Raw genomic sequence first — 18,618 nt, 5'->3', positions numbered from 1 at the left:
ACGCGTCATCAACAAATGGCACCTCGAAACAGATCACCAAGAAATAGCCGTCTTTGGAGAAAATGACACAGTTACAGTAATAAGACTGCAGGCACTGGTCCTGGCAGTGCAGAACCTGGCAGAATGTGTGCTGTATAATATTCTATCTAGTTACAGTAGGCGTGAGCCTTTTGTAAAAGAGAATCCCATACATCTGTCTTTAATGTTCCATAAATAATGCTCTTCTGTATTTTAAGGTGGAACGATAAAGTAATAATGATTCTTCTTCGGTAACTGCATCAAATTATTGCCTTTTGATTGCCGTTGAGGACCAATAGCAAGAACCAATAAGATGGAATTAGAATTTTTGATGTATAATAGTAGCAGTTCATTAACACTAACAGTATATGATAATACAATCCCTGGCCTATTTTCAGCCAATACAATTCTCCTTCTAATGGTGACATGCTTTTCTCTTTCTCTCTCTCTCTCTCTCTCTCTCTCTCTCTCTCTCTCTCTCTCCCATAACTAGGCTATACTAATCATATTTTGACAGTCCAGTTTAATGTCCTCCTGAGAACTGTCTGTAAGATCACATAGACTGTAATAGAGTAGTCACCTACTGTAAGTGGCTCAATTATGGCAGTAAAAACATCACTTTAGAAGTGAACATTCTAAAGTGCAGTACTGTACAGTATAATGCTGGGAAAAACGTCAAACTAAAAAGACAGAAATAGCATTATGAAATATGAATGCATCTGCATTGAGTACAAACTAAGTACTCAAAAGGAAGAAAACAAAATCCATCTGTTTAAAATATACGAACACAGGCTTCTCTCCCGTTTAGTTTGTAATGCATCTAAATGGTAAAATGTTGTTTTCTCAAAAGGAGGGGGGTGTGTTATGATGCAGTATGAGTATAGAGTACCTCACCACATAGGGAGACTAAATTAGTTATGCCCCAATCTGCTAAACTTCAGTGTGTACATAAATTAAAATGAAGAAGCTTGATGTAGGAAGAGACATCCTCTCCTCCTCTCAGATCCATTTGCCAAAGGATTTAACACTCCAACACACTCCAAAGCCCTGACACACCACATCTGTCATTTGGGACTTTACTTCATGACCACTGCATGCTGCAAGGATTTGCAAGTCCAAATGCATTGTATTTTAAATTCCCTGTGCAATGAAAAGAAATACAGACTGGGCAAAGTATGACAAAGCATTGACTGATATAGTTACTGCTTTCTTCTGTACATTCGTTTTAAATTGCGGCCTTGAAGAACTAATACAAATCATCTTCTTCTCCTTTGCAGGGAGTGCATACCGAGAGTGCATGGATAATGGGACGTGGGCTATGAGGAGCAATTACTCAAGCTGTGAACCCATTTTGGAGGAAAAGGTTAGTCTCCAGAAATCCACTACTGTATTCCTCCCATTATGTACGTAGATGTAATCAGCAACAGACATGCTTTCCCTGGGTTCCAGCCTGATTCTCTGCGTTCCGCGGGTCTGAAAATGTCACTGCGCTGCTCAGTCTGGACAGAGGCTGCTTTTGACTCGCATTTCATAACGTGAACTGTTACGTATAGCCACGTTGTTGCTGATACGTCATCAGCCAGCGCCACTCTGTCCATGCTTCTCACTGTTGGGAAAAAATAGCGCCGTTCGAGACTTGAGAGTAAAAACCTACGGTAAAAAGTAAACGTAGTCCACTGTCAGGGTCAGTAGTATAAAAAGAGTTTAGTGAATGATAAGGGGACGTTGCAGGACAACAGCAGTAGCTGTGCAGTGCGCATTGATACAACGTCAAACTGGTGTTTTTCCTCAACCCGCACCACAGCGAATCAGACTGGAAGCCAGGCTAAGACATGCTCACCACATTTCCTTATCATTATTTGACCAAAGGAGAAGTTTCCAGCTCCATAATGGTTTTTTTTAGGAATATTTAAAAAATAATACTCACATTTTTCACCGGTTTTACGATAGATTTTCAGATTTTATGATATTTTCTTTTGGTGTGAAATTTCATGTTGAAATATTAAAGAAGATTGCCATGTATTGCTGTACTTTAACATATTTTCATGAGAGATATTTTTTATGGAATATATTACATCAGGTACCCACCCGGCTGGTTTAGTGATGGTGTGACAAAAGTTGGGTTTAGTGTTCTACAGTTAGTCTACAGTTAATCTACTAATTATAGGTGAAACTCCCATATCGTATGTAATGAGTTTTGGCCTGATTACCTCTCCTCGTGGCCCCTGATTATGTGGTTCATGCTCTATTTCCATCTAATTTTAAGCAGAGACACAAGTATGTCAATGACAGATTCCTTTCTGCACTGCCATTTTACCTGCTGCCTCCCTTGATGGGACTGTATACAGTGTATACTCATTAAATGACAAATTATGCATATTCAGCATATGCCAGCATACTGTACAATAGCACAGTAGAAACAATCCGGAGAAATGTTTTGTTAGGTTACCTTGGTCTCGAGTCTATTATATCGCTAGAAGCTCCAAAGCATTCATATTTTGAACGAGAGGCATGTTGAAGTCAGAAATGAAGTGCGTAGTATATCCATCAGATCAAAACCGCGGAGAGCGTCCTGGATTAGGAGAGACGAGGCATTCTTTCTGCCGCGCTAACAGCGAATCGAACGGTAAGCTAATATGAAGGCAGAGCGAAGCGACAGGTGCCATAGAGGCTCACTCAAAAAAAAAAAGATATCATTGATGTGTACACTACACACGTCCTATGAACGCGTTGATTAGGTTCCCTAGGGCGCGTGGAGCCGTCCTACGGACGGAAACGGTTAATAATAATTATCTTTATTGTCCCGAAGGATATTCATCTTCACAGGTCTGTTCAACACCAACAACAAAAGCACATAGTACAGAAACAACATAACACCAATGAGTTCCCCACTGTGTACAGAAACCATCTTATCGGCGGGGCAGTTTGTTTAATGCCGCGATGGCTGAGGGGACAAAACTCCTACTGAAACGAACCTTTTTCCAGTAATGCACGCTAGTGTACACCATTGCCCATTCACATTGCATTGAAGTTGGCGTGTGTTTTATATTGCATGTCATGTAATGAAATGATTCATATTGTTGTCTCTACAGAGGAAGTATCCCATGCATTATAAAATAGCGCTGATCATCAACTACCTTGGCCACTGCATATCTGTGGGCGCTTTGGTCGTGGCCTTCGTTCTCTTCTTGTGCTTAAGGCAAGTACAAAAATAGTTGCGTTTCGAAATGTTTCTCATGCACAAGTGGCCACTTACAAATCAATCACAGAAAATCATGCAATGCTTTGGACAGCTGTGCTTATCATTAACTCGTTTATGTCAGATGAATATATATGTATATATAGCCCCCCGCCTTCCCGTGAGAGACACAGTACATATGCCGTGCTGTGCATTTCAAAATGTTTAGCCAACATGACTCCTTTCCATTTTCCTGTTTGCAATGCACACCCATCCCCCCCCCCCCCCCCCCCCCCCACACACACACACACACACACACACACACACACACACTCACGTTCTATTCAGCCTTCCCTTTTCCATTTCATAGTTCCCTAATCCCTTTGTGCTTCAGTGTGAAAGTAATGCATTTACTCTAATGCATATAATATATATATATATATATATATATATATATATATATATATATATATAATGCATTTCGTGACACAGAAAGTCATATTGTAAGTGATATTATCTAATATACTATATTATAGCACATTATGAAAGTAACTCCACCACACCGTGAATGAGCTTACGCTAATAGATCATTTTGACATCTCCTCCACTTGACTTTCACTATAGAAGCATACGATGTCTTCGAAACATCATCCACTGGAACCTAATCACCACCTTCATTTTAAGGAACGTTATGTGGTTTCTGCTTCAGTTGATTGACCACAACATCCATGAGAGCAATGAGGTAACAGCCATGATTTATATGTGTTGTATGCACACATGAAAGTCAGTGCTGCCCTGAGCCATGAAGGAATGAAAATAGCATTTGTTTTTGCTTCAACCTTTTGAGTGACTACATTACGCTTTCTCTTTCAGCCCTGGTGTCGCTTAATTACCACGATATACAACTATTTTGTGGTGACTAACTTTTTCTGGATGTTTGTTGAAGGATGCTACCTTCATACTGCCATTGTGATGACTTATTCAACTGACAAGCTTAGAAAGTGGGTCTTTCTTTTCATTGGCTGGTGTAAGTACATCTATGTTCACAATGTGTTTGAATTTGAGTTAGACATGCTTTCATAAACCTTCTCTTGTTGGCCAAATGTCACACTGTTATTACTGTTAGAGGCAGAGCCATCATTATTTTTGGTTCCAGTTCATCTTCTTCTCTGCTCTTGTCATTCGGCGATGATAGATTGTGAATTGAAAATTGAAAAATGTCCACCAAAACAGGGAAAGGAATTATTGTTGAGATTGAAAACTAAATTATGTGTCAGCTGCCTACACTTGCTACAGAAAACTAAATTACCAGTCATGCTGCCTACACTTGCTACAGATGCGTGTTCAGTTTGTATTTCCCTCCAACTTCAAAACAACATTATTCCATGCTCCATCATCATGCGCTTGAATGCTTCAAATACCGTGAATTTTGCTTGGAAATGAGGGACACGTCCGTTCGTTAACGCAGTGATTCTCAAGCATTTTAATTTCAAGATTGGCCAAATCGATATGCATTTGGCTGCAGACCACCATTTGAAAAGGTTTTGAGACAAAAGACGATAAGAGACGATTTGTCGATCATGTCAACATTTTTCGTATAGCTGTAAAGATGGACAAATAACCTCAAAAGAATATAGTCAAAACCATTGGCATTGTCCATATACCAATACCAATAGTCAAAACCAAATAGGGCTTAAGTGTTAAAACTCTACCTTATTTTACTGGAGACCCCTTGAAACCCCCTCAAGGACCCACTTTGAGATGCACTGGTTTAAAGGATGGATTGTAGGGGTCGGATGGTATAAGCAGTGAAGCGTGGCCAATGGTCATGTTTGCGGTTATGCATGACTTACTGTTTCACACTGATAGAACGAGCACTGGGGGGAAAATATGTAGGTCATGTTAAATTGACTCACACCAAACGTCTTCAGAATAAATGGCTGTGAAAGGAAATTCCTACTGGCCCTATGAAGTGGAAATCGCTACATTCCATGATATACAATTTTGGTCCAATCTTGCAAGATAATAAATTGACTAGTATGAACTTGATTGGGCACCCATAGAACCGGGGGGCACAACTACATAAATCGTTTGATGTGACGCTACATATTATTATATTCCTGCTATTCTAATTATATTTTGAAATCTTGGGTGACTCCACCTTTTGGGCAGTGTCAGTGTCAGTGTCCATTCTTATATCACTCCTTTGTGATCGCTAATTAATAGGACATGAAAGAAGTTCTCTTCTCTTCTCTTCTCTCTCGCGTCAATGATGAAAGAAGTAGAACAGTTTAAATGTGTCTAACACTAGGGAAATGATGATTAGCCAGGTAAAGTATGATTGACATCAGGTGTGCTGTATTTAACAGTGGTGGAAAAAGTACTCAAATGTTTTACTTAAGTAAAAGTATTTATACTGCAATATAGAAGTACTCCGTCATAAGTAAACGTCTACTCTGGAATTCAAAATGTACTTGAGTAAAAGTACAAATGTATTAGCATCAAAATGTACTTGAAGAACCAAAAGTAAAAGTACTCATTGCGCAGAATGTCCCGTTTCAAGTTTTCAAATGTATACAAATCTTCTGAAAATAGCAGATCTACAAGCTCACAATGCATCGCATCGAGAGATTCGAGACACATTGTGAGCTTGTAGATCGGCTGTTTTCAAATGGCCGAAATGTATAGGGCGGAAGGGGTTAACGTATGTTTTGTAATAATAATCGAAATCTACAAAGTACCTATAGTAACTAAAGTTTTCAAGTAAATGTAGTGGAGTAAAAGTACAATGTTTGGATCCAAAATGTAGTGAAGTAGAAGTGAAAGTATTGGAAATACTCAAGTAAAGTACTAATATCCCAAAATTGTACTTAAGTGAAGTACTTAAGTAAATGTACTTATTTTGTTACTTTCCACACACTATACAAATCTTGCTGTGTTAAAAAAAAACATAAAATCACAAATACACGGTGAAATGGCGTCCTTTTTTGGTATCATTTAGTGGGTTGGAGCTGGGTTACATTTTCATTTAATTTTATTGGTACTTGACCTTGATTTTACTGAAGCAGTTGAGTCTATGATTGTGTACATACAGTGCAGCCTTTACCATACAGTATAGTTAAAGGAGAATTCTATGCTAAAAGGCTTTCTTACCTTTATTTGAGGTCCAGGTGTTATTTTGTGCAAAAGTGCATTATTGGCTATTTCCCTTCCAATAAGCCCTAAATGAATTACATTGAATTGAATGGGGCTATGGGGTGTTGTGCTAATTCACTTATTTCCATCGCTCACATTTTTTTATTTTAATATATATTCTCTTCATAATGTAAATAGTATCCCAAGCGGCACACTTTACTACTTTTTTCAATGGAAATAAGCGAATTAGCACAAAAACCCAACCCCCATTGAGGGCTTATGGTAGGGGAAATAGCCAATAATGCACTTTTGCACAAAATAACACCTGGACCTCTTTGGTTGGGACCTAACAACTACAAATAAAGGTAAGAAAGCCTTCTAGCATGGAATTCTCCTTTAATATGTGTGGGACGGTTCACTTACCTTCCGATTCGATACGATCTCGATACTCGATGGTGCTGATTCGATTTATATTGTGATTCTTAATTATATTGTGATTCAATGATTGTTGCGATTCTATATTACGATATTCCCCCCAAGTTACATCGCCTCGAGTTTAAAATCGATTAAACAAAATCGTGGCATTACAAAACGTGATATTTGAGTGAATCGATTATAATTTTTTGCCCACCCCTACTAGTTTTAGAGCTGTTAATACTGCTGCAAATTAATATTTTTGTGCAGATTTCCTTTCAAAATGAAATAATGTACAATGTATAAGTCCTCTCTACCACAACTCAAATAATCCTATTTATTTCAGGCATTCCATGTCCTATCATTATTGCTTGGGCTATTGGCAAGCTGTATTATGAGAATGAACAGTAAGCATTTACGCTAATTATTCATTGACATTGAACAATACAAATTAAACACTGCATTTTTTTAAACACTGATTTTCATATACAATTATGCTTTATACCAACAGATGCTGGTTTGGCAAGGAGCCTGGGAAGTATATTGACTACATTTACCAAGGGCCTGTTATCCTTGTCCTTTTGGTGAGCGCAAAACGGGGGAATTCAACTGTTCACTTAACGTTTCCACTTTCCTGGAACGCGGCAGTAGATGGCTGGTGTCCACCACCGCACACTGTAATTACCATATGCACTGTTTGTTTCCAGCTGGAGACCTGTGCTGCATTTCCCTGCCCCTAGTCTATTATATACTTTATCAAAAGCATCCATTACCTTGGCTGGTAATAGCCCCGTCTGACTCCCGATCCAGACGGCCTTTACTGCATGTCATCTCTCAGGCAAAAGGCAAAAGTCACAAAAACAAAACATTCAAAAAAAGAAGCATTCATTGATATCATAATGCACTGTGTCAACATGAATCATAATAATATACGGTTGATTTATTGGCCTACATGAGACATTTACTAACAGTCAAATCGCTCTATGGAAATGAGAATCTATTGTATTGTCTATACTTTCTTATTGTGCACAATGCCAGTCCCAGAACGGTGATAGAGCTGATCATGACTCACTACCCAAATTTGCTGTCAGGTTAATTTAATTGTGAACTATTAGAAATTAATCGAGATTAACGTTCATGCTTATATTCATTCTTCTACCAGATAAATTTCGTGTTCCTCTTCAACATTGTACGAATTCTCATGACCAAACTGAGAGCTTCTACGACATCTGAAACAATACAGTATAGGTGAGTTCCTACTGCAGATGATTGCAGTACTTATATTAATTAAATGTCTTAAGCCATTCTGTACGTTGAACCCCTTTTGGTGTTTTAAGCATGATGTTATACTTTAGCTATAAAAAAATAGCAGATCTACAAGCTACGAGCTTGTAGGTCTTCTATTGTTGAAAAATCGTGAAAATGTGGGGCAAATCTTTGAATATATACAGTATTCTTTCAGAGCGAACGTTTTTAACTCAAATCTTTGCTTCTGGGGGAGGGGGTGGGTCCCTGGAACAACGTATTTTCAGATGGGGGTCGGTGGCCAATTACATTTAATTTTGGGGGTGAAAAAGGTTGAGCACCACTGACATAGAAACATAGGTTTTTCAGAAGACTGTCAATCCTATATTGGTTCCGTCAATCAGCTGCCAAATATATGGCCCTTATACACTGCACCAAACAAACATTCATCCTGAATGGAAGTGAAGTTAACCATTTTATATAAGGTGGCCCAATACTCATTATTATAATTATTTATATTTTTGTTATACTGTACCTTGCTATTATATGTTGTGATTTGTATTCATGAAAAGAGAGCAAAGACATGCACAACATCCCCAACCCAAATGTGGGCAGGTGCTGAGTACCCTACTGGTACTCCTAGTCATATAATGGTGCTCATTAACAAACACATAGGCGGACACATACGTAGGTACATAGGTGAACACGGACATTGCTGTTCCTTGGAGTGGTTGCACCACTCAAAAATAAAGAAAACGCTCGCACACTGAGGGCTCCAATGCGAACGCTAGAGGCGGGATCAACGTGAGACTGGTGACGTATTGTAGCTGTGCCACAGCGCAAATGTAAACACAAGCTAACAAGACTACAACCTTAGAGTATAACTATAATAGAGACGTCACCGAGAGGAAGCCCTGAGGCGAACTGGACATAGTGGCCGAATGTGGTATTGCAGCTCGAGCCAGCGCCGGGCCGTTGACTATCATTGTGCACGTTCATGTTATTGGGGCAATGACACGTGAGCGCTGTTGCATACGTGAACGTGTGCAATGATAGTCAACGGCCAGCGCGTTCACGATTTGGCCCAATCCATCCCAGAATGCACTCTGTTCCTACCCGGAAAGAGGAGTGAAATCGCCTCATGCGCTTTTGAACAACTTAACCTTGTTACCAAAAAGCATCGTTGGGACTTACAGGGTACGTCTCTATTAATATATATACTCTATATATATATATACTCTAAGACTACAACTCAAAATTATTATGGAGATATCTGATTTTTGTCCCACTGCTTCCGGGTTCATCGTTTCTGCTTGAGAGAGACCAGATCAAGGTAGGAGGAGGGAACCATTCTGCCGCAATCTTAAATAAATGAAGGATAGCTGTGAAAATGATTGTAATTCATTAGTTTACAAAGGTTTCACTTTCCAGTAGGCTATTTCAAACTATGCAATTTCTTTCCAAATACAGGCTTGAGTTTTGAATCTTTTCGTTTCTGAAATCATTGTTCCAGTTGTCTCTGGGCTTATCTGTCATTCTAACATTGCATTGGTGCAGTTAGTGGTTCTGGGCAAAGGAGATAGTTTTTGTATTAAAAAAAACATATCGGAAGCAAGCACAGGTTAGATGTTATGCACTATTTGCAATTGGAAAAGATAACGTTTGAATTGAGAGGGAGTGAAGACAGAAGTGCACGCTAACCCCTCCTACACAATAGATAACATAATACAAAATTGGAAAGGAAAATACATAAAGTGTAATTCAGTTCACTCTAAGAGGGCACAACAGCTTTTTGGGAAAGTTTGAGAGCAAGAGTGTCTGTCCTGTTGTCTTTGTTTTGTTTGTCTCTTACCATCCGTCACTGTTTGTTTAACAGTTTTCTGTTGTTTGTTTATCGCATTTATATACTTTTATTTGTATTGTATCTGGAACATGTACACTACCTGTCACTATTATTATTTTGTTGTTTTATATTACTTACTCATTTATCTGTCAATGATATTCTGAAGTTATGTCAAATACAAAAAAAACGTATTTAAAAAAACGAAAACAAAAACAACATAGTTTTGTATCAGGCTTTGTCGAGCAACTACTACACGAATGCTTAGAAGCAAACGAATGGACCGATTCCAATATTTGTTTACACCCATCATCCCTCCAAATGGTCCAATAATAGGACCCAGGATTATTAAAAGAAAAGTAATTCCCCATTTAGTTTGGTTTAAAGCAAGTTACTGTTCAAATGCATTGCACAATATTAATGTAAGTATACTTGACCAATAGACTTATTCTGTGCCATTGCTGATATTCTGGCTTCCAATTCAGACATCGCAAACTACTGTTTGCATATCTCCAGATATGGCTGGGCAACATATCTATCCATAACAATAATGGTGATATGAGACTATACCTTCTCTGTCCTTTCAGTCTCCTCTTTGTCCATCTTCATAAATGTCCTCTACTGAATTTGACCGACCTTTTTGACCCATGGTTGAAATGTCTCAACAGAAGAGAGTAGGGAGAGAAGAACCTCTCCAACCATTGTAGCTGTGTTTGTTCGTTATATCGCATTAACATACTCTATTACCATACTTTAAAATATTGTTTTATACATTCAAATAAGTCCCGTATTGTAGCTTTGAAGATCATTGTGAGAAATGACATCACGATCAAGTGGATGATGGATGCAAGGACATTTTCATCACTCACACCCCCCGATGTTTTATGTCTCTGTCTTCACAGGAAAGCAGTGAAAGCAACGTTGGTGTTACTACCCCTGTTGGGAATCACGTACATGCTCTTCTTTGTGAATCCGGGGGAGGATGACATTTCCCAAATAGTTTTCATCTATTTCAATTCCTTTTTACAATCGTTTCAGGTGAGAGTAATTTCGTAATTCTGAACATCGTCCTTTCGTAGAGTTTCATCACTTTCAGATAATGAGCTCTCGAGAGGAAGAGTCAGTTGTAATAGCATGTCGTCACTGTCGGGTGGAAACCAGTGTTGTCTTTGGCATTTTAGGTTTAGTCATAGTCTTTGGAATAAAACATTTAGTTTTAGTCACGTTTTAGTCACCTGAATGTTTTAGTGTCTAGTTTTAGTCGACTAAATGTCATAAGATTTTAGTCGACTAAATTTACAGTTGATTTAGTCGACTAAAATGTATTTTGGCAGACCTTGATGTTGTCGTAATGGCTGATTTTACACTTCACTTTTACACGTAGATCTGCTATTTTCAGCACGCAACCAAGTGTAAAATGACTTACGTATACTGGATCTCTTCTCCACTAGTCCCTTCCTAACATTTTAGTCTCATTTTAATTTGTTGACGAAATTGCCAATATATTCAGTCTTTAAATACTTTTAGTCATCATAGCTTAGTTTTCATGTAGTTTCCATTTAGTTTTCGTCAGTGAAAAAGGATAGTCGACGAACATTTTTCGTCATAGTATTAGTCGACGAAATCAACACTGGTGGAAACGGTGGTAGAAAAGGGACTCAAAACTATACTGCAATGCAGAAATTCACTGCAACGTAAAGGTCCGGAATTCAAAATGTATTGGCATCCACATGTAAAGTACTCATTGTGCAGCATATGTCCCAGTAGATTGTCTATTTTCAAATGGCCGAAAACCGAAATGTATATAGGACTGAAGTTTATTTTAGTAGTAGTAACTAAAGTAGTAACTAAAGCTTTCAAATTATTGTAGTGGAGCACTTCAGGGCGTGTAGAGCCAACCATAGCAACCAGGTCTCTCCATCTGGGTCTGTCGTGGGCAAGATGTTGAGCTTGTGCCAATGTCACGTTACATGCTCTACGTTCCTGGGCTATTACATCCAGCCATCGTGACGTGTTTAGGCTACATTTTTGCGTATGATGAAGTAGGCTCAGGGGCATAAATAAACTATAAAAGCTTGAAATATGGAGATAAGAGGCTCCTTGCCCGACAGAGATGATATTGTCAGAGCATATACTTAGTGGGGCGATCAGGCTAAGTGGGGACATGTGCGCCTGATGTGCTCTCTGCGGGTCAGGGGTTTCCGCTAGACAATTTTTTAGACAGCCACCATGACTGGCAAGATTCTATTCGCCCGGGCCAAAGGATAAATTAATAATCGGCCATAATATATTAGTGTTTGTTTGCAGATACTATGCATGGTGCAGTTAACCACCGCCGACCGATCATTACACAAAGTGTAATATTATCACATTACTGCAGCGCTTTCCACTTCATCACAGATGCAATATGTGCCTGCCTTTATATAGTTTATTGGAATACCAGACGCCTCGCCCCTTTACCAACTCTCCCCTCACGGGAAAAATTTAATGTAGTTAACAGTTAATTTAGTATTTCCCTCCCTCCCTGAAATCTGAAATGATGTATAGTAGTCGATCTCTATACTCTGTAAAATCAAAGAAGAATAACATGAGACAGAGACGGTGACTGCGGGGAAGTTAATTTAGGACCTTCTAGCAGTTAATTTCGTTTTATTAAACACATTTCTTCCATATGTAGCCCATGTTTTGTAATGGCATCATGATGTACAGAGTGAACTTAACAATTATAAATGAATATAATACCTTTTATATAATCACCAACATGAATTTATGTTTGTTATTTACAGCTAGGTAGAGTAGTGGGGCGAGATGGAAAAGGGGCGACCGACCTGTTACCGTTTCTTGAAGCATATCTACCGTACTCTATCATACAGGTGTCGCCGATTTTTTTAACTTAAGTTGTATGAAATACTTGCCATTCATATAGTGGTTGCAACTGTATTAATTGATTGCTCGAGTCCCGTGGTGGGAGTTCTGCTTTGGTTTTGGTGAATATTAAGTAGTTCCGGTCATTTTGTGGGGGGCACTGGGACCACGCATTAAAAGTAAATTAATCCACAAAACTAACGTAATTTGTATAATTTGCATTCAACTTTGACCCCTCTATCACATGGAACTATCCTTTTTGGGCGTAGTGATATGGACACAAAAAACCTAGTTCCATGTGATAGAGGGGTAAAAAATGAACGAAAGTTGCACTAATATTTTAGAAATAGGTCAACAATACAAATGACGTTAGTTTTGTGGGTTAATTTATTCTTAATGCTGGCCCCAGTGCCCCCCACAAAAGTATTTCATACAGCTTAAGTTAAAAAAATCTGAACTATCCCTTTAATGCGCAGTAACTTATGTACATCATCAGCTTTTGTTTTGATACAGGTAAGGTAGTCAACGGCAATGTGCCACCAATTTGTTCCACCACTCCATTGCAGTGCGTCTGATGATTTAGGCTGATTTGCCAATCAGTGTAAGCTCCAAAATAGTGAAAATATGATGTTAATGCATGGTTGTAAACCACATATTGTAATGTTTATCAAATGTTGATAAACATTACAATATGTGTTGATCTTTATCTTCGTCAAATCATATTTTCCCAACCTGCCGCGCTGGCCGGCTGGCTGTTTATATTTTAATGGCCGATTGATATTTTAATCTGAGCGGCATATAACGTTAACAGAAAATGTGATTGTTCTATGTGTGTACACAGTACGCTAATGAAGGTATCTTTCATTGTAAAAAATAATAATTAATTTGATGTAATTAAGTAATTATCACTGTATTTTGTCTTTTTAGGGCTTCTTTGTGTCCGTATTTTACTGCTTCCTCAATGGAGAGGTGAGTTGGTCGCCGTCAAACATTGCATGCCCACTTCCAGTAGGCAAAGGAAGACACTAGGCCCCCGAATCCTTCAAATTGGCCCTGTGGTAGCGCTAATTTTAACTCTATAACCCATTTAGACCTGAGGACGATTCAGAAAACCCTTTTCTGAAAAACCTATGTTTCTATGTCAGTGTTGCTCAACCTTTTTCATGTCAAGGGACCCCCAGAAGTATCTGTATTTGGCCACGGACCCCCATCTGAAAATATGTTCACTGTGACAGAATATATATATTTGAAGATTTACCAAATTTTCAAGATTTTTCAAAAATAGCAGATCTACAAGCTCGTAGCGTAGCACCCGGTGCCGCACTATGAGCTTGTAGATCTGCTATTTTTCAATAGCTAAAGTATAACATAATGCTTACAACACCAAAAGGGATTCCCGACCGTTAAACGGGTTAAACGGATTAATCGTGGGTCATATGATGAAAACATGTCCTCTGAATGTTATCCTGCTTCTTTGGATAGACCAGGCCCATTTCTACTGAACTAGATATTCTGCAATCTTTGTCACTACTATTTGTCTGAAAGTTGGTACCCATACTGTAACTCTGGAATCATAATTATTAGGAATGTTAAATGGTGCTTTTATTTATTTATTTAACTGTAGTGCTTTATACAAATTCCTTTACAATGACGCACGCACGCACGCACGCACACACGCACACACACACACACACACACACACACACACACACACACACACACACACACACACACACACACACACACACACACAAACACAACCACGTTTTGTAGTCATTTTGAATGTTTTTGTAGTCAATTTAAGATCATACAGTATATCATCATGTCAAAGGGGGCAAAGGTGGCAGTATAGTGACATCTTCATTCCTCTTTTAGGTGCGCTCTGCCACGAGAAAAAGGTGGCATCGCTGGCAGGACAATCACTCGCTTCAGGTGCGAGTGGCACGAGCCATGTCCATCCCTACCTCGCCCACGAGGCTCAGCTTCCACAGCATCAAACAGACCACAGGTGTGTGAGCAGATCGAGGAACGTGCACCGCACAGGACCTCCATGCCCATTTGGAAGGAGCAAACAGATGAGTGCACACAAAATGCATTGGACCTTCACGTTGCTTCGTCGTTTTGTGCAGCACTTAACCGCAAAGTGATTTGTATACAGGAGACTTTGATTTCCAGAAATCACTGTAAAGTTCACGATGTCTCTCTCCAGCATGGCGTACAGTACCACATACGTTGGACTGGATTATTTGTAGTGTTTGTTGGAGCGGATGGATTTCTCACATGGATTTCATACTGTTGAGTGGAGAGAGCCTTATACAAGACCGCACTTGTTGTTATTACTATGGTACGGCTCATATTACAGTAACAAAAAAGAAACTGACGAAAACTAAAAGGAAACTAAATGACAACTAAGCTATGATGACTAAAACTAAGACTAAATATATTGACAATTTCGTCAACAAATAAAAACTAGACTAAATGTTAGGAAGGGACTAGTGGACAAGTAAAAGTCATTTTACACTTGGTTTCATGCTGAAAATAGCCGATCTACAAGCTCACAATGCGTCAAAACAGCCATTAAGACGGCATCAAGGCCTGCCAAAATACATTTTAGTTGACTAAATCAACTTGTAGATTTAGTCGACTAAAATCTTATGATATTTAGTCAACTAAAGCTAGACTAATTATCTTGTTAAACTATTAGCCTTTAGTACATTGTACAGCTGTCTGCTCCGTAATTATGAACTGGGTCCATGTAATATGGTGGGAGCATGTAACCGTAATAAAGGAGAAAAAAGGTTTGTGCAATTTGACATTGAAATATTCACATTATATATTTAATTTAATTCAGGGAGCAGATGCTGAAATGAACAGTGGAGCTCAGAAGGTCTGTTTCAGGTATAGGCCTGCATTCAATTGCAACAACACACTTGCGTGTTTATTAGTGTCATGATAAAAAAATGCCTTAGTTGTTCTCAGACGTGTTACTTTTGGATTTAACTTTATTACAACTTAACTTGATTCTCAAGTCATGATCTTTGCATAACAAGCAAGGCTATGTTGTTTTACCTCTAGACAAATATAACTCCCAGACAGTGAGTGACCTTTTCTCCTGATTAATTTTATGTTGCTTTAGGCAACATATTGTTTCCGACAGCGTGAATTAAAAGTCATGGGTTCTGCCTATTAATCAGACACAATCAGGCACATCCTCTGTCCTGCAGGTTTTAGCAATCAAGGTTATATGTTCCATTCTGGTCAAACGGAGTTATGGTTGCTGCTATTTTGGTCACTGGAAAGGCTCTAAATGAAACACAGCCTTAATTAGTACAGTATCAGTGGTAACAGAAGTAGTAAGTATAGAGGGCATGCGCGTGACATCATCATACCCGGAAGTTATGCGGGAACGCCTACTGAGTGGAGAAAAAAACGACTTTCTGGCCTTCTAGTCCATAGGCCCTACATCCAAACAGAAAAGTCTTGTCTGATTGCATTAATCAACGTTAAACTCACTGTGCCACTCGATTTGGCTGCTGTACAGTGTACATTTAGCGTTTATAGTTAGGCTACTGTACAGAACATGCTACAGTAAAATGCATCAGTCAATAATTATTTATTGTCAACTGTTTTTGTATTTTGTACAAATACTGTGCTACAACATAATGACTTGCTTTTGTGTTGCTGTACTGTTGTTGACCGTTCAAAATATGGCAATCCATAACTTATTTTTGTGAAATAAAATAAAAATGTTAGGACATTTGTTATACAATATAGCTAACACAACTGTAGTGATTGTATTTGGTGGTCTCCCTGCTCTTCTATTGAACAATGTACTGTATATCCAGTGGCCGGATAGGACCACCACTGGTTGACAAGTATGTATTGCATGAAGCTCAAAGCGCAATATCTCCTCTGCTCAAACCGGATCTCTGACTCAGCTGTGCAGGGGACCAGGATACCAATCACTAGTCGTAGGACATCAAAGTTATGGATTGCAGCTTATAGAGGGTATAGCACGTGACATCATCGTACCTGGAAGTTATGCGGGAACCAAGGGCAGAAGGTTCCTATAACGACAGTGGGTGCCCACCTTAGAGTAGCCTATATATTTTAAGGTGCCCACCCGCCCCGCAACTTATTATTATTGGCTTATTATTTTGCCAGTGGGTGCCTAAGCTCTCAGGCACTCCCGGAGTTGACGCCCTTGGCGAGAACGCCCACTGAGTGGCAACAAACTACTTTATAGCCTTGACGGCCCATTCATCCAAACAGAAAAGTCCTGTCTGATTGCATTAAACAATGTTAAACTCACCAACATTGCAGCTGTACGGAAAGCTTGAATTATCCTCTTTCTATCTGCAAAGTTTTTGTTTCATAAAAATCCACCATAGAAACGTTATGAGCTACTCAGTCTAGATGAGTGGGGCGTGTCCTGATGGGAAAATCATGCATGTGCAAACTCTCTATTGTGTGGGTTCAAGTCTTGACTGTCAAATGAGTTTTTAGATATGAAATATTTGATACCACACTTCCATGATGTTCATCATGGGAAAGCAAACAAAACCAGAATATTTGTGAAAGGTCTGTGAAATAATCTCATATATATGCTAACAGAAAAGAAATAATTCACCAAAGAGACAAACCATGTTTACGTGCATAGTTTACTGTTTCCACTGCACTGTGGAGACCAAATCTTAACATTTATGTGTGTGATGTCAGATTTAATAATTTATTGTACATTGAGACATTTGACCTATAATGACTTTCTTGAAACTCATTTGTTACACCACCCATGTTGCCTTATAAATAAGTGGAAAATGCATTGTTTTTGTGGACAAGAAAATTATATCTCTGCAAATCACGTATTGGTTATGTGAGTGATATGCTTTTTTTTAATTGTACATGCACATGTTGTAAGAAAAAAATAAAATAGATACTCTTCTACGTGTTTTTAAAGGATTCCATGGCATCAGTATCTTTTTTGATGATGCGTTGAGGATTACACAGATTGAGTTACGCTGAGCTGTAGAACTCTAGCCGTGTATTGCACTAATGGGATGTTTGCCTGATGCACATCTAAGATTTTTGTCTTCTGTTTCAAAGCATTGCATGACATGAGTTAAGTGTGCCGTAAGCCTAATTTATACTTTGATGTACAGCCGTATTGCTGGCCAAAAATAATGTAGGCCTGATATCCGGCAGTCATACAACAAAGTGTAATTCATCAGGTGATTATCTCTGTGATGGAAGTATATGATAGTCTACTGTTGTTGTTATTTCTGTAGTGCACAGTTCTTTTCCCAAACAATATTTTAGTCATTGGGGTATTTTAAGACGGCGAAATGAAAGCGTTCCTGCTTGGTTATGTAATATGCATGTGGAGTTTCACATGGCCCTTGCTAAAGCCAAGGCTAGGCTAGGGTGAAGTGGAGCAGAAAATGTGTGCTATGCCCAGACCCCTCCGGACTCTCTTATGTATGAGATATCCAGTACATCCCCTGACAATTAGCTGGGAACAAGATGCAGCCCAATAAAGGTTTGCTGGGACAATTAATCCTTTTGATGCTTGGCAGTTGTATTAGGGGCAGACTGAAGATCTGATGTTTTGAAATCTACTCTGCTACAGGCAAAACTGCACATCTGCACTCCATCTCAGACTGTCTCCCTCAAGCTGTAGGCCTATTAAGCTTAATTTCACCAGTCATTAATTTGCAAGCATTAACATGAGTGAGTGAGTGAGTGAGTGACTGAATCAAATTGTTATTTTCGTGTCATGCCACTTTGGCCCATATGGGATTATATGACACACACATAAATGGAAAACAACTGACATTTTATAATCCTTCCTGTTCATATTAAAGTCTTGCCTTATTACATACAACATAAACAAACATACATAGACCTACAGTATTTGCTCCAGCTC

General features: G+C 38.8%; 1 protein-coding gene across 1 annotated transcript in view; it reads left to right on the top strand.

Annotated features, from left to right (window-relative positions):
- LOC308325060 (corticotropin-releasing factor receptor 2) overlaps positions 1-14,711 on the top strand; it is a gene marked incomplete at both ends in the record, with an annotated part of 30,983 nt that extends 16,272 nt beyond the window's left edge. Inside the window, 10 exons of the mRNA XM_080777454.1 lie at positions 1,296-1,381; positions 3,111-3,217; positions 3,821-3,938; positions 4,070-4,223; positions 7,092-7,152; positions 7,257-7,329; positions 7,908-7,993; positions 10,733-10,868; positions 13,623-13,664; positions 14,571-14,711. Coding sequence (XP_080633580.1) covers positions 1,296-1,381; positions 3,111-3,217; positions 3,821-3,938; positions 4,070-4,223; positions 7,092-7,152; positions 7,257-7,329; positions 7,908-7,993; positions 10,733-10,868; positions 13,623-13,664; positions 14,571-14,711 — 1,004 coding nt within the window. The remainder of the gene's footprint in view (positions 1-1,295; positions 1,382-3,110; positions 3,218-3,820; positions 3,939-4,069; positions 4,224-7,091; positions 7,153-7,256; positions 7,330-7,907; positions 7,994-10,732; positions 10,869-13,622; positions 13,665-14,570) is intronic.
- Between the last annotated feature and the right edge of the window lie 3,907 nt (positions 14,712-18,618).

Source organism: Protomyctophum bolini (assembly GCF_963924005.1).
Source record: "Protomyctophum bolini genome assembly, chromosome: 12".
NCBI classification, from domain to species: Eukaryota; Metazoa; Chordata; class Actinopteri; order Myctophiformes; family Myctophidae; genus Protomyctophum; species Protomyctophum bolini.
Note: the sequence above shows the minus strand (reverse complement) of the source record. Positions and strands in the feature narration are given on the sequence as shown.